Below are 15196 nucleotides of genomic sequence, written 5' to 3' on the forward strand. Positions count from 1 at the left end.
TCTAAATCCCATAACCGCCCTTCTTTAATTAATCTTATTAAGTCAGTTCGAATTGGGCTTTAGGCCCATTGAGTCTAGGTGCTCACCTATCCAATGGCCGTGAAGATTCTAAACTAATACGAGTCTCATATGTGTCTAGTTTAAGGGTATTAAACAAAAACACACCATAATAAAATGAATCAAATATGTACTTTATTCATTTACTTTAATTGTCATAACGTACATCATTCTGATTGGAGCTAAGGGCATACATTGTCTAATAGTGCTCACATCCTCTGCGTGATCCTTGTTGAAGGATTGTAATTCTTGTTAAAGAATTACTTTACTGATCTTGCCTCGTCCTAAGCTGTGTCATCTTCAGTGGAGGTGGGATTTGGTGACCTCTTTGGGCGTGAACACCTACATTGGAAGTTACTTGCATGGATTCTATATTAGGTATATCCCTCCCTTAATCTTGATTACAAATTTGGTCTGGTTTGTTTCAAGAACAAAAATTGAAAAGCGCATTTTTTTCTAAATTGGGGAATAGGATTCAATGAAGGGATAAATAAATTTTTGAATTTTTGTCCAGCCACCCTGCACGGTTTGGCCATCTATATGATGGATCTCCCTTCCCTTTAACAGTAGCATAGAAGGTGCTAAACCAATGCTAAAGAGACACCCACGATGAGTTCACAACCCAGCATATATTTACAATGAGCTCAATGCCTACATGAGCTTGAGATGAGCTCAAGGCCACCATAGACCTGCGATGAACTCAAAGTAGCACTACCAATGATGAACTCGAGGTCGCCATGGATGTGCAATGTCCCCAAAGCCATTACGAGCTTATGATGAGCTTAAAGCCATTTCGAATTTGTGATGAGCTTAGATCCACCGCAGACCTACGATGAGCTCAAAGCCATTGCGAACCTGCGATGAGTTCAGAGCCATCGTGAACCTGCTATGAACTCAGAGCCATCGCAAATCAACGACAAAACAAAAATATAATGACTAGCCGATATCACTCGTGATAGGATGCCCAATAGGATTAAGAGAGACACGTAAACCAGCACTGACATCATCCACACCACGTCAGTATAGGAGACCAGGAGAGATCTCATGAGACACGCTTCAAACCCTTAGTAGTGTTCCCCTTACGACTGACACCAAATCTGAGATTCTCTTTCCAAATGGGAATTAAACTCTTTTATCTTCTTCCTTCTAGGACCTCGGGATCTCTCCCTATAAAAGGGGGCATGAATCATAACAAACATACGATTCTATTGGTAGAAGCCTTTAGCCTATCCTTTTCTCCTAGCCTTACTTCGTCTTTCAAGGAGACCACCATATGTATCCTTACCACACCACTCACACATTCCATCTTTAGTTCTTCGTAATCAATCACCAATCTATTGTTTCTTCTACCATTCACCAAACTCCTCTATACTTCATGTCTTTAGTTGAGTGGCCTTGAAGTAGCAAGTTAGAGACAATCCTTTGAGTTGAAATATAGAGTTGAGGATTTTCAACTCTCTTGCTACACTCTAGGAGTTGTGGTTGTATTTCATCATTGAGACCAACAATGTTGGGACTAACTAGAGATTCCTAGAGGCTGGTGTATGTTGATCATTTAGGTGGATGATTGCTGGTGGATTATTTGTTTGCTGGTTGGGTTCACCAATATATATCAAGTGAGAATCCCTTATCCCTATTTGCTTATATTATTCAAAAAATATAGTCTAAGTGCCTATTCGTTTGTTCTGACTTTGACATGTGAAAGTGTAATAATTATATTAAGAGGTATGTTGACTTGGACAAGCCCAATATCAAACATTGGTCCTACATTTTCGTGCCCAAACGGTCTCATTCCCTCTCTTTTTTCCTCTCCTCCTCATGAGCCCCACTGCCTTTCACAGCACCGATGCACAGCCCGAATCTCCAGCAGCTGGCTAAGAGGAATTGAGTTCAAGAACAATAATGGAGAAAACTAAAGAGTAAGAAACCATCATCAGAAAGGCTCTAACTGCATACAGATTCCAAAATTTCCCAAAATTTTGGAAACCAAACTGCCGTTAGTCTGGACTCCGTGAGTTTGAAATGTAAGAGGAAGGATAATGGAGTGTTCGCTTGCCATTGGATGGGACAGACTATGTGAGCTCATTTTTTAAAACATTGGCGTGGTCCATGATCATCCGATTCGCACTCCCTAAATGCCCTACTCTACTCAGCAGTCATGCCGACGTTCAGTGTTCGCGCTAATTGTGGGCGGGAAAATCCACATGCTTACAAAACTATAAATAAAAAACATGGGAATTAATGAACGAGTGATTTATGAAAAATTGAAAATGCACCAATCTCCAACGGCTTCATCCCAACACGAAGAATCCAAGCGGTCCCTCGATTCTCTCCTCGGGTCTCCAGAAAAACCATCGAAGATCGCACGAACTGAAGATTCCAGTGATGAAGAACGTTCTGATAATCCTCTAAACATGAACCCAAACCCTAGAATCCAAAGATACTTGGTCGCAGTCGAGTATATCGGCACTAGATTCTCTGGCTCCCAGAAGCAACCTAATTGCAGAACCGTTGTTGGCGTTCTCGAGGTGACTTTCTTGTTTTATTTTATTTTTCCTTTTTGATCAGTAAGCTTCTTGTTTTATCTCCACTGCCTTGTTTTTTTTTTTTTTTTTTTCTTTTTGGTCCTTATATTGAAATTACTTGAATAGTGAACTGTGGTTTGGAGTTATAGGAATCGTATCCAGAAGGAGGTGTAGCCATGTAGTAGTGTAGTGGAAAGGTTTTTCGGGTTTTGCGTAAGTTTGATTCTTTGAGTGATTATCAGTTCTGTCAGTGTCGAACTTCTGCTTTTCATTAGGCTGGCAGCTGTATAGTAAAATTTTTTGGCAATAACCTTTGCCCCATTAGTCCCTCATGCATTTTCAAATTATATACAGGGATGATGCTTATTCTCCAAGCATCTGAATTTGTTCATTTTGTAAGACAACAGGGATACTTGAAAGCGGATCAATGAATTTCTCTCGAAATGTAGGAATAGGTCGGTGGAAGGTTTGGAAAATGGGTAGGTCTGGGTGAAGAGATTGGAACGCTAAATTGCAGAGAGTTTACTACGGAATGAATGGGAATCAAATGCTCTATCGGTTCATATACTTATTTTTTTGGTAATAAGTAATAAAGAACTTATTAATAGAAAAAAGAGTACATCTGATAGTGACGAGGTATCACCATTAGCTACAAAGCCACAAAAGAGAATAAGGCAAAACAGAAGAGTACATTCAAAGGAAAAAGAAGAAAAATAAAATACAAAGGCCAATAACAAGAAAAGCTTTAAGCCAACTCCAGAATGTTCCAAAATCCAGAACCAAGTTCTTCTTTTGTGACTCCTTCAAACTATGGGAGAATGAGCATGCAGTCCATTATCCTATTATCACATAGTAAGGTGATATGGTCCCTTACTTGATCCTTCTCTTTAAAAATTCTCTTATTTCTTTCTTTCCATAGTTCCCAAGAAATATATTGGTCAAAAAAATATTTCCCAACAAATAGAAAAAGGAATGCAGCTTCAAACAATCTTTGACTTGACATTTTCACTTGCACTTGGCCACTTGGAGAATCTCTCCTCTACCATACTAGGACACCTCAAATTAGTCTTGAATAGGCCAATGAAGAAACCCCATATGAATTCAGAGTAGGGGCGTTCAACAAACAAATGATAGACATTCTCCTTTGCATTCTCACAAAGATAGCATTTGCTAGCCAAGTGAAATCCTCTATTTTGAAGATGATTTAATGTCAAAATGCTATCTAAGGCCACTAGCCATGCAAAAGCTTCCACCTTTGGGAAGCCATTGATAGGATACTTACATACCTAAAGAAACATCCAGGTAGAGGGATTTTATTCTTAGATCATGGGAATTTGAAGCTAGATGATAGGAGATCCACATTAGGAGTATGCACTTTTATGGGAGGAAATCTAGTTTCATGGAAAAGTAAAAAATTCAGTGGTGGCAAGGTCAAGTGCAGAAGTTGAATATAGATCTATGGCCCATGGTGTCTCAGAATACTTTGGGTTAGATCCTTGTTGAGTGAGATTGGGATAGATGTAATCGAGCCAATGCTATGGTATTGTGATAATCAGAAGAGGAGAAATCAGAGGCACAAGAAAGCAGAGAAACAGTTACAACAAATTTTCAATAGCAAGGTGATAGTGGGTGTTGTAAAAACAATCCGGATAAGACAACCTCCCCCCCCAGAAAATCCAGGTGTTAAGATTCTAAAAACCACTGCCAAGGAAAGCCCACTTTGCGGTAATCAGGGTCCTTTAACTCCCTTTGCTGACTCCCCACTTGCTCAAGGTATCACTTTACCAAATTTTTCCGTGAATACTAACATATCTTCTAGTCCGTCTCTGTTTGTGCCCATAGGTGAGACCAGCCCTACTTCAAAGTTTGCCACTGCAAATGAATTGACAGAGATGTTAGATAGCGGGATTTTAAAAGAAGAGAGTGAGGGGAAAGAGAGGGAATTTGAGATCTGGTTATGCAAGTCTTTCGAATCTTAGTGAGAGAAGAACTGGAGAGAGAGGAAATAAAGATGAGGAGTGTGGCACTCCTAATCAAGAGGTAGTAGGGGAAAGGGCTGAAAGAAAAAAAAACAGAAAAATAAAAAAGAGAAAAAAGAGTAAAAAAGGAGTGAATGTGGAAGTCCTAAGTACAATAAAGGATCTGAATAAGAAAACAGAAGGCTCAACTAAGAAAAGAAAGAAGAAGTTAAGTGAAGTAGAGAGGCTTAGGTGTGAAGTAGACTATGACAAAGGGAATTGTAGAAGAAAGGAAAGAAAGAAGCAAGGTAAGGGTGAGTGATAGTGCAAGGAGTTAGTTTTAAGGAGATCTACATGAAGATAATAATTCTGAATGTAAGGGGGTTGGGAAGTGCAAGGAAAAGAAGAGCAATAAGGGAGATACTAAGAAAGGAGAAACCAGATATAGTGTTGCTTTAGGAATCAAAGTTGATGGAAGTGGATAGAAGGTGGATAAGAAGCCTCTAGATAGCCAGGGGAATAAGTTGGGCATATTCACCATCCTGAGGATCTTCTGGGGGAATTATCACTTTGTGGAAACTTTCAAGAATCACCCATATGCTGCAAACTAGATAGATTTCTTTTCTCGATGGATTGGGAGGAGGGATGGAGGGGTTTGGTGGTCAGAGCCCTACCCAGAACTACTTTGGATCACTGTCCAATTAGGATTTCCCAAGAATGAGTGGACAGAGGCCCGTGGCCTTTCAGGTTTGAAAACATGTGGCTCCTTCATCCTGAATTCAAATCAAAAGTGAAAGAATGGTGGGAGGAGCAGGTGGACTTTAGGTGGAAGGGGTACACATTTTATAAGAAATTGCAAAGACTAAAGGCCAAAATCAAAGAATGGAACAAGGAGACTTTTGGGCATCTAAAGGAAAGGAAGGCTGGTATAGTACATAGAATTGAGGAGTTAGATGTTTTTGAAGGGGAAGGGCGTCTACAAGTGGATGAAAGAGCTGAAAGATGGAGCCTTAAACAAGGTTTGGAAGACATTCTCGAAAAAGAAGAAATCAGGCGGAGACAAAAATCTAGATGTCAATGGCTAAAGGAAGGGGATGGAAACATATGTTTTTTCCACTTGGTAGCAAATGGGACGAGAAGAAATGCTATTTCTCAGATTGAGCGGAATGGACAACTTTTAACCAGGGAAATGGATATAGCACAAGCCTTTGTGGAGCATTTCAAAGCCATTTTTTCTGGGCCGGGCAGAATTAGAGATAGTTTAGATAATCTTGAGTGGGGGAAAGGCCCTAGGGACTTGGTTGAGGCTTTGGAAAGAAAAATTGAAGTCCAAGAGATAAAAGAGGCAATTTTCTCTATGGAGAGATACAAAGCCCCAGGCCCAGATGGCTTCACAATGGCTTTCTCTATCAAGACTGTTGGGAGATAGTAGGTGCTTAGCTTGTGGAAGTCTTTGAAGAATTTTTTGAAAGGGGCAAGTTTAATTCAGGGGCAAATGCAACTTTTATAGCATTGATCCCTAAGAAAGCATATGCAATCCATCCAAAGGATTTTAGACCCATAAGCCTTGTGGGAAGTATGTATAAAATCATCTCTATGATTTTGGCTGAGTGGATCAAAAGAGTCCTTCCTTCTTTGATCTCTCCAAACCAAGGGGCTTTTGTTTTTGGGAGACAAATAATTGATCAGACTCTTATTGCTAGGAAAGAGGCTTATTTTGCGAACTGGATCTGGAAAAGGCCTATGACTTGGTGCATTGGGACTTTTTGCTAGAGATTTTAAGGTTGAGAGGTTTTGGAGCTAATTGGTGTAAGTGGATAAAGGGTTGTATTTCCTCCTGTCGTTATTCCATACTAGTCAATGGAGTAGCTAGAGACTTTTTTCTAGCGAGAAGGGGCCTTTTTCAAGGAGATCCTCTCTCCCCTTTCCTCTTTCCTCTAGTTGCAAATGTATCGAGTGTTTTGATCTCAAGGGCTGATATTACAAATCAGTTAAAAGGTTGGAGAATTGGAAGGGAAGAGCTGGTGGTGACACAATTACAATTTGCAGATGATATTGGTATATTTTGTGAAGGGGAAAAGGAAGAACTGACTCAACTGTAAAGGCTAGTAACTAACTTTGAAAGGGTTTCTAACCTTAAGGTGAATTGGGGCAAGAGTTGTGTAGTAGGATTAAACAGAGAGAAAGAGGAAGTAGAAAACCTTGCTAGGGTTCTGGGGTTTGAGGTAGGGGAATGTTTGATATTGTACTTGGGACCACCTTTGGGGGGAACCCAAAATCCGATAGCTTTTGGTATCCAGTAGTGGAAAGATTTACAAAAAGGCTGGAAGGATGGGAAAGAAATTACACCTCTTTAGGGGTAAGAATAACACTAATAAAGTCAACTTTGACTAATCTACCAATCTACTATTTACCTACCTTTAGGATCCCCACCAAAGTGGCCAACCAACTAGAGAAATTAATGAGGGACTTCTTGTGGGAGCTAGGGGACAAAAAGAAAGATCACCTAGTGAAGTGGGAGATAGTGTCCAGAAGCAGGGATAGTGGGGGTCTAGGGATAGAGAATATTAAACCAAGGAATGTTGCATTGCTGAGAAAATGGTTGTGGAGACTGGAGATTCCCCCTAGAACAAGACAATCTATGGAAAAAGGTGATTGTGAGTATTCATGGTACGGTAGACAATGGGTGGGATGCTGGTCTTGACCCTAGGGCATCTCGGTATTCTCCCTGGAAGCGATCCATGGTTTATTGTCTTCTTTTCTTTCGTATATCAGGTATGTTGCTTGTGTAGGTAATAAAGTGCAGTTTTGGGAAGTGTTTGGTTTGGGGAATCTTCTCTTAAAGATATATTCCATCTATTTATTCCCTTTCCCTTAACAAAGAGTCAACAATTTCCAATGTTCTTGGTACTGAAAATTCTTGGGACTTGGGAAACGGAGAGGCTTAAGGGAGTCTGAAATGGTATTAGTAGATGAGCTCATTTCCCTTCTTAGCTTTGTATTCTTGGATCTTTCTTGTTCAGACAGTAGAATTTGGTCTGTGTCATCCTCTGGATACTTTACATGTGCTTCTTTCTTCAATGCCCTCCTTCAGTCTTCTAATGCTGCAAAATTTTTTCCCACAAAGGAAGTATGGTGTAACCCTGTTCCCCCGAAGGTTAGGGCTTTTTGTTGGGAGGTAGTACTCCAGAAAATTAACACTCTGGATAAACTACAAAAAAGAAGACCAAATTGCTGCCTTTCCCCTCATGTTTGTTGTCTTTGTTTGGACTGTGGTGAGTCAATTACACATCTATTATCGTTTTATCCTTTTGCTTATTTTGTTTGGAATTGGTTTTCCTCTTTGTTTGGCTGCAAGTGGACTCTGCCTTTTGATACGGAAAGCCTCTTTGAGCAAAGCTTCTTTATATTAGCTAAAAAAAGAGGTAGGATGATGTGGAGAGCTACAAGAGCTGCTATCCTTTGGTCATTATGGGAGGAGAGAAATAACAAAATTTTCCAAGGAAAAGAAAGGCCCAAGGAACAAGTAATTGATAATATACTCACAAAAGTCATACATTGACTGAAATAAACTGACTTATTCAATGATTATTCAGTGGAGGAATATTTAGAGGCTGGTCGGCAGTGGCAAACCTTTCTACTACTATGGATGTGGTTCAGCCCCAATGGATACCAGTAGCACACCAAAGGGTAAGTTGAATTTTGATGTAAGTTCTTTTGGCAATCCGGGACCCTCAGGAGTGGGGGGAGGAGTATTCAGAGACGGGGAGGGCAGGTTAATAGCACTGTACTCTTGCCCAATAGGTATAGGCGATTCTTTAAGAACTGAAATTATGGCATTACTCTAAGGACTGAGACAGCCCAAGCAATGGGGTTTCCAAAACTATGAAGAGGAGGGAGATTCTAAGCCGTTAATAGGATGGCTGCAGACAAAAAGTCTGGGGGCATGGACTCTGAGACAGCAAATGAGGGAGATTTATTGTTTAGCAAGGGAAACTGGAGTAATCTTTACTTGGGCAAGGGGGTTGGCCAACAGTGTGGCTGATATTTTGGCAAAACAGGGAACTCAAAGGGAAAATCTTTTTTGGGATGTAAAGTAAACTTTGGGATAAAATATGGGGTCAACACTCATGCTGTGAATGATTGGTATTGTACTACTCATTTTCTAATTCAATGAAAGTTACTGTTTCCAATAAAAAAAAAAAATCAAGCTGCAATCAATATTGCCCACAGTCTAGTTCAACTTGATAGGACTAGGACAAAGCACATTGAAGTTGATTGATACTTCATAAGAGAAAGGATGACAACCAGAGAAGTCTGCTTGCCATATGTCTCCTCTAAGTTACAGTTGGCCGATGTCTTCACCAAAGGGGTTACAAAGAACAAGTTTGAACATGACTTAGGAAAGTTGGGAATGTGTGACATTTACTCCCAACTTGAGGGGGAATGTTGAGTTTTTGTTTGTTTCTTTTTTTTTTTTGAGTAGATTTATGAATTAATTTTGTTGATTGGTTGTTTACATAGGTAGTGGGGACCACAACATACTTGTTTTTTTTTTTGATCAGTGACCACAACATACTTGTTGGGACCCTTTGGAATGTTTTGGCGTGTTTTTTTTTTAAGTTCTTTATTGAGTTTTTGTGTTCAGCTGGCATATAAGGGCATACTTGTCTTTGTACACATTTCTACAGTTTTTTATTTCTGCAGATTTCTACTAGTTGATTTGAAGAAAATATAGTTTGGTTTAGTAAATTGTGGTTGTTGCCAGAAAATTTTCTCTTCCCCCTCTCTTTGTTCTTCTAAGCGATTAGCAATCTGTCTCTTTGCTCTTTACCGTAACAACAAAAGTTTTCACCTCTTTCTTTCTAATTTCTTACTCATTCTTTGGTGGATAGAAAGCATTCTACTTGCTTTTCCCTCCACATTCTTCATATTTAATAACCCACAACCTCTCATTCATCCCACAAAGCCCACAAGCCATCACCGAATGTTAAATTAGTAGGATCCCTACCCCATCCTAAATCAGTTTTTCATGCATCATTCTAATGAAGATTTGAGTATGGGTATTGGGTCTAAGATTTTTTTTCCTGTATTGCCCCCAGTGATAACCATAGAGTTGCTATTAAAAATTCATTCCGTCCATTGCAACAAATTACAATGTTTAATTCTGATGCTTTCATATTGTGCCAACAAGACTAGGAATTAACAGTGATGATTTACTTTTTATGTTTGTAGTTAGCCATAGAGCTATGAAAAATTTCCCTTTTTTGTGTTTGCAGGGTAAAATTTTGGCTTCTACTGTAGTCTTATGTTCTGTATATGTCTTGCTCAATTAATACCAATTCAGCTTATCCTCTTTTCACAGTTTTCAATCTTTGCAGTTATTTGAGTTTAATAATTCGATAGGAACTTGATTTTTGGGCTATGCTCCAGGCTTGATATAATTCTTCTTTTGTGGCTGGAAAGTTCATACTGGATCTTTTAGTTTAAATCATACTTGAGTGCAAAGGAGTTCATATTTTATCTTTTCCAATATGTACTGATCATCTGATTCTCTATAGAATGTTAGATGTTATTATTATTTGTGTTGCTTTTGTTTATAATGATTCTTGTTGAGAATAAGTGATTTGATTACCATAACTCTAGTTTCTGTGTTTTAGGATGCTTTTCAAAAGTTTGTTGGACAACCTGTTTCAATCTTCTGTTCAAGTCGAACTGTAAGTTGAAGCTCTTATCTGACAGAAAAGAATTTTGTAGTTTTGTTCTATTGGATATTGCTTCATCATGTCTTGTATGGTGGTGGCTTGCTTAAAAAAAACAACATCTTAACTTAGGAACATAAATATGTACAGATATGCAATGCCTACTTTATGTTTGACCAATATCTTTGTGGAATTCCAGGGTATTTAATTTGTTGGATTTCGGAATGAAGTGGATGGATTATGCAGGAGTATCAAAGATATTTAGTAATTTTTATAAACTTAAACTTAAGATCCATTTCACAAGGCCTGAATTATTAATCATTAACAAGTTTGTATCTGAAATAATCAAACTGACAAATTGAAATCAAGAACTTTAAATAGGAAGTCAATATGTAAGTTGATTTAAGTTTTCAAGAACCTATAGGTTATGCAAATTGCAAAACTGGAGATAACTTGATAATTATGCTTCAATAAATAAGTTTTAATCAACAACCTAGAACTGGCAACAATCATGAAGGCTCTGGATGATTCAGCACTTTTCATGGAGATTACAGTGATAAACAACAATTAAGATTGGGTGTGGGAGAATAACCTAATATTTAGCCATTTGGAGTAATATTCTTGTTCTTGGTTTCCTGGTGGGGCAATTGGGTGATGTACATTAGATATTTCCCCAAGCATTTGAAAGGAGAATTGCCTGCTTGACAACCCAAAGCTCTCATACAATTTTCAAGAACATCTCCATCTAACAATCCTGGATAGATAATCAATTCGAGTATGGGGAGATTTAATCAGTTTATTGATGCTTTTGAACTCAAAGAACTGCCACTTTCTTATAGTAACTTCACTTAGACCAACATGTAGTTTAACCCAGTATGTCCAAATTGGACAAAATCTTATTTACAATTGACTGGGAGGAAAATTGGAGAAGCATAGCGTCAAGAGTCCTACCAAGAGTGACCTCAGATCATTAGCCAATTTTTATTTTTAAGGTTGTTATGGTGGATAGAGGTCCAACTCCTTTTAGATTTGAGAAGATGTGGCTAAGCTCTAATGGATTTATTGAGAAAGTTAAAGGATTGGTGGGAAAAAAGCAATCCAAGAGTGAAATGGGAAGGGATGAAATTCCATTGGAAGTTGAAGGAACTAAAAATAAAGGTCAAAGAATGGAATATCCAACACTTTGGAAGACTAAAAGAAAGTAAGCAAGTTAATCAGAAAAAATGAGGACTTGGGTGCAAAAGAAAGTTTGGGTTCCATTGGGAAAAGAGACAAGAAAGAGAGATGGGCCTTGAGGAAGCAATTAGTAGACATTTTGCTTAAAGAGGAGATTAGTTGGAGACAAAAATCTAGGAACAAGTTGCTCAAAGAGGGGGATAGGAATACTAAATTTCTTTCATGCTCTAGCTAATGGGAGGAGAAGGAAAAACTTTATCTTGAAATTGAGGGGAATGGTAACATAATCGGTGATCACTCAACCAAATGATATTGCCAGAGCCTTTGTGGATCACTTTAAATCTATCTTTAGGAAGCCATTAAATAGCAGAATCTGGCTTGATGGGTTGGAGTGGCCTACTTTTTTTGAGGAGCATAAAAATTGGTTGGAAAGGAGGTTTGAGTCAGAAGAAATGAAGTAGTTTTTTTCGTGGATATATCCGAGGCTCTAGACCTTGATGATTTTACAATGGCCTTTTACCAGGATTGTTGGGAGATCTTGAAAAATGATCTTGAAAGGATGTTCCTAGAATTTTTTGAAAGGGAGGGGTGGTTAATCTAGGACTTAATTCCACCTTCATTGTTTTGATTCGAAAAAAGGTGATGTAGTGCTTCCAAAGGATTTTAGACCAATCAGTTTGATCAATAGCCTTTATAGAGTGGTAGTTCACGCCATTGTTTTAAAACCGACCTAGAGGTCGATCTATTTTTGCCTCCAAGTTATAGGTCACCGGTTCAACCGTTTGGATTGAACGGGTTAGATATTGTGACATCAACATTATTATATACGTGTCTCTCCAAAGGAAACTTGTAACTGTACTAGTTTTTATTAATGAAATTGATCCTTTTTAATTATCAGAAAAACATCATTATATATTTAAGTATATATATATATATTTATATACATATGTGTGTGTGTATATGTATAATACATATTTTATTAATAAATAGTGTATAGTTGTGTTTTACATATAATGTATGTATTATTTAATATTTAATTTATGTTTTTTAATTCAGTTTTTAATTTATGTATTTATAAAAAATATTAAAAAAATGCAATTTGAGGCCAAAAAATGTTTTTTTTTGGCAAAAATAGCGAGGCATGACGCCTTGGGACACATAGATCTCAAAAAGATACCCAAAATAAAAAAAACCATCCCAATTGGACATTAGAGTGTAAAGTTATGACCTTTGAAAGTTTGCACATACATTGAGTGTACAACCCGCGACCTGGTGATCAGGGGTCGAATGGGTCAATGGTTGAACCGCTTAGGTTGGATGGTTTTGACCAAGTCAACGGTTTTTTAATAGACAACGGGTTTCAAGAGAACCGGACCTGGAATTAAGACTGGGTGACGGTTCGAAGGGTTCAATAGGCTGAGTCATTGGTGGGTTGAAAACACTGGTTCATGCCCAATGTCATACCTAAATCGGCCTCCAACTAAGGATGGTACAACAATTTATGTGAAGTCCATACAACAATGGAATTTCTACAAAACCAAGTTGCAAGCTCCAACCTTCTTGGAATTGATGCAGATGTGTGAATCTCAATTCTCTAATTTTTTCTCCAAAAATGTAGCAAAGGACTGATGAGAATCAGCCCCTACAATTTTGGTTCAAACTAGGGTTTTGGGATGCAAGGGGAGGAGAGAAAGAGAGCAAGAGAGTGGGGGGAACAGAATGGTTTGGCCCTTCCCTCTCATCCTCTTATATAGAGCACTCTCCTGAAGCTATTAGAACTTGATCCAAATCAGATTTGGATAAGGACTTATCCATGTTTAGATAAGGACATTATCTTCTTAAGAGAATGGGTGCTCCATACCCATATCCATACTGATATTCAATCCATATCACATGACATATGACAACTAATCTTATTAGTAATGGGCTTAAGGCCCACTTTAGGCTTGAATATTATGTGGCGTGGGACCTACAAAGGTCTCACATGAGTCCATAAGGGTTCAACCCCACCTCTAGGAAAGGACAAGCTGAATTCATTTCCCAAGGGTTTGGACTTAATATTTTAACATAAATAATCTTTGGATTTAACCACCCTATGAAGACCCAAGGATAATGGACTTATGTAAGATGAAGCCCATCAGGTTATCAACCCTGTAATGGTCTCTTGCCCTTCTTAGCCCATAATCATTAAAAGACTGTTCATAGGGAAGAACCTCTTCCCTGACTACAAAATGTAGTGTCACACTCTCTACTCAGATGGATCCCAGGATTAAAACCTTTTGCAAACATTTTATGAAATATAATAATATAATATATAAATACATTTTGCAAAATCAGATTTCAAATACAGTTGAAATCGATTGTCGGTAGTTTAGGTTTCCATCAAAGAGTGTAAACCTTGATATTCACTTTGTTTAACAAAGGGGCCAATCCTATCACTATGATCACCCACTCAGGTAATTTCCTAAATTGCTCCAACATGCCTAGATATTTGACCCTTGATGGATCTCCTTGGTTGGCATATCAAAAGCAACTTGGTCCAAGACCTAGTGTTGTATCATAATCAAATCTAGGGTTAAGTGCAACTTTCCAATTTTGCTCATCTGTCTCCAAGGTCCAAGTTCAGTGTTTCATCCAAACACCCATTGACTATGCTTGGGGTCTAACCCTAATAGCTAAGACAAGCTGCTCCACTAATTTGGCAGCACACCAGTGTTAGCCTTGTTAGGATAAACTCCCCAAGTCTATCAAATGGCTGAGAACATCTTCAACTCATAAACAAGTCTCATAAGTGTCCAGTTTAAGGAGTAATTCACGGAAACACACCAATTTGAATATAAAACGGTAATGTATTTATATTATTCATACAAAAATGTCCGTGTACATCAATTTAATTGGAGCTAGGGGCATACATTGTCTAATAGGGAGGAGCCCATTTTCTCCTTTTTGTCTCCATTGAATTTTGGTTTTGGTTTGGATTGGGATTTGGGCTTTAGAAGAGGTCTCCATGAGAGTGCAACAAATAGTGTCATGGCCTTACTTCAAGATCTTGATAGAGTGATGTTGGACCCTTCAAGAGGGGACAATCGACTTCGGACACCCTTTCATCCTTTGGTTCCTTTACCTATTCTTCATTCTTTTTGCATTGAATTCAGCCAAATGCTAGTCTGGGTATGTCTTTTCCTATAAAGGAGGTTTGGAGCATTCCTATTCCACCTAGGATTGGTGGTTTTTGTTGGGAGGTGTATCTATAAAGGATTAATACTTGTGATCTATTGCAAAGAAAAGAACCTAATTGTTGTCTCTCCCCTTTCTAGTGCCCTCTCTGTAAAGCCAATGGTCAGTCTTATTATCACTTATTAATCTCCTGCTCCTTGCTTTTTCAATTTGGGAATGGTTTGTCTTTTTGTTTGGGTGCAGGTGGAACTCCCCATTTTCTGTTCAAAGCTTGTTCTCTTCTACTTCTGTTGGAGAGCCGGGAGGCCATTTGCTGGACACTTTAGGAAGAAAGAAATCAAAGAACGTTTTTTAGAAACAAAGAAAGGAACAAGGAGGTACTAATTAAAGCCATAACTATTGGGTTAAGACAATAAAGTTGTTTGAGGATATTCCAGCTGGTGAATTGATGAGAAAATGGAAGGAAGTTGCTTGGTCCCCACCTACAAGTGGTTTCATCAAACTGAATTTTGATGGTAGCGGTTAATGAAATCCGGGTCCTTCAGGTATTGGAGGAGTTTTTAGAAATGGGGAAGGAAAAATTGTTGCTCTTTATTCCGGT

General features: G+C 38.4%; 1 protein-coding gene across 1 annotated transcript in view; it reads left to right on the forward strand.

Moving 5' to 3' along the window:
* The first annotated feature begins 1794 nt into the window (after window positions 1-1794).
* LOC148852794 (Pseudouridine synthase family protein) overlaps window positions 1795-15196 on the forward strand; it is a 63163-nt gene continuing 49761 nt past the window's right edge. Inside the window, exons 1-2 of the mRNA XM_088947706.1 lie at window positions 1795-2585; window positions 10201-10257. Of these exons, the coding sequence (XP_088803832.1) occupies window positions 2289-2585; window positions 10201-10257 (354 nt within the window). The 5' untranslated portion in view covers window positions 1795-2288. The remainder of the gene's footprint in view (window positions 2586-10200; window positions 10258-15196) is intronic.

The sequence above is a fragment of the Nelumbo lutea genome, chromosome 5, assembly GCF_056320005.1.
Source record: "Nelumbo lutea isolate HS-2025 chromosome 5, American lotus-T2T, whole genome shotgun sequence".
Classification (NCBI taxonomy): domain Eukaryota; kingdom Viridiplantae; phylum Streptophyta; class Magnoliopsida; order Proteales; family Nelumbonaceae; genus Nelumbo; species Nelumbo lutea.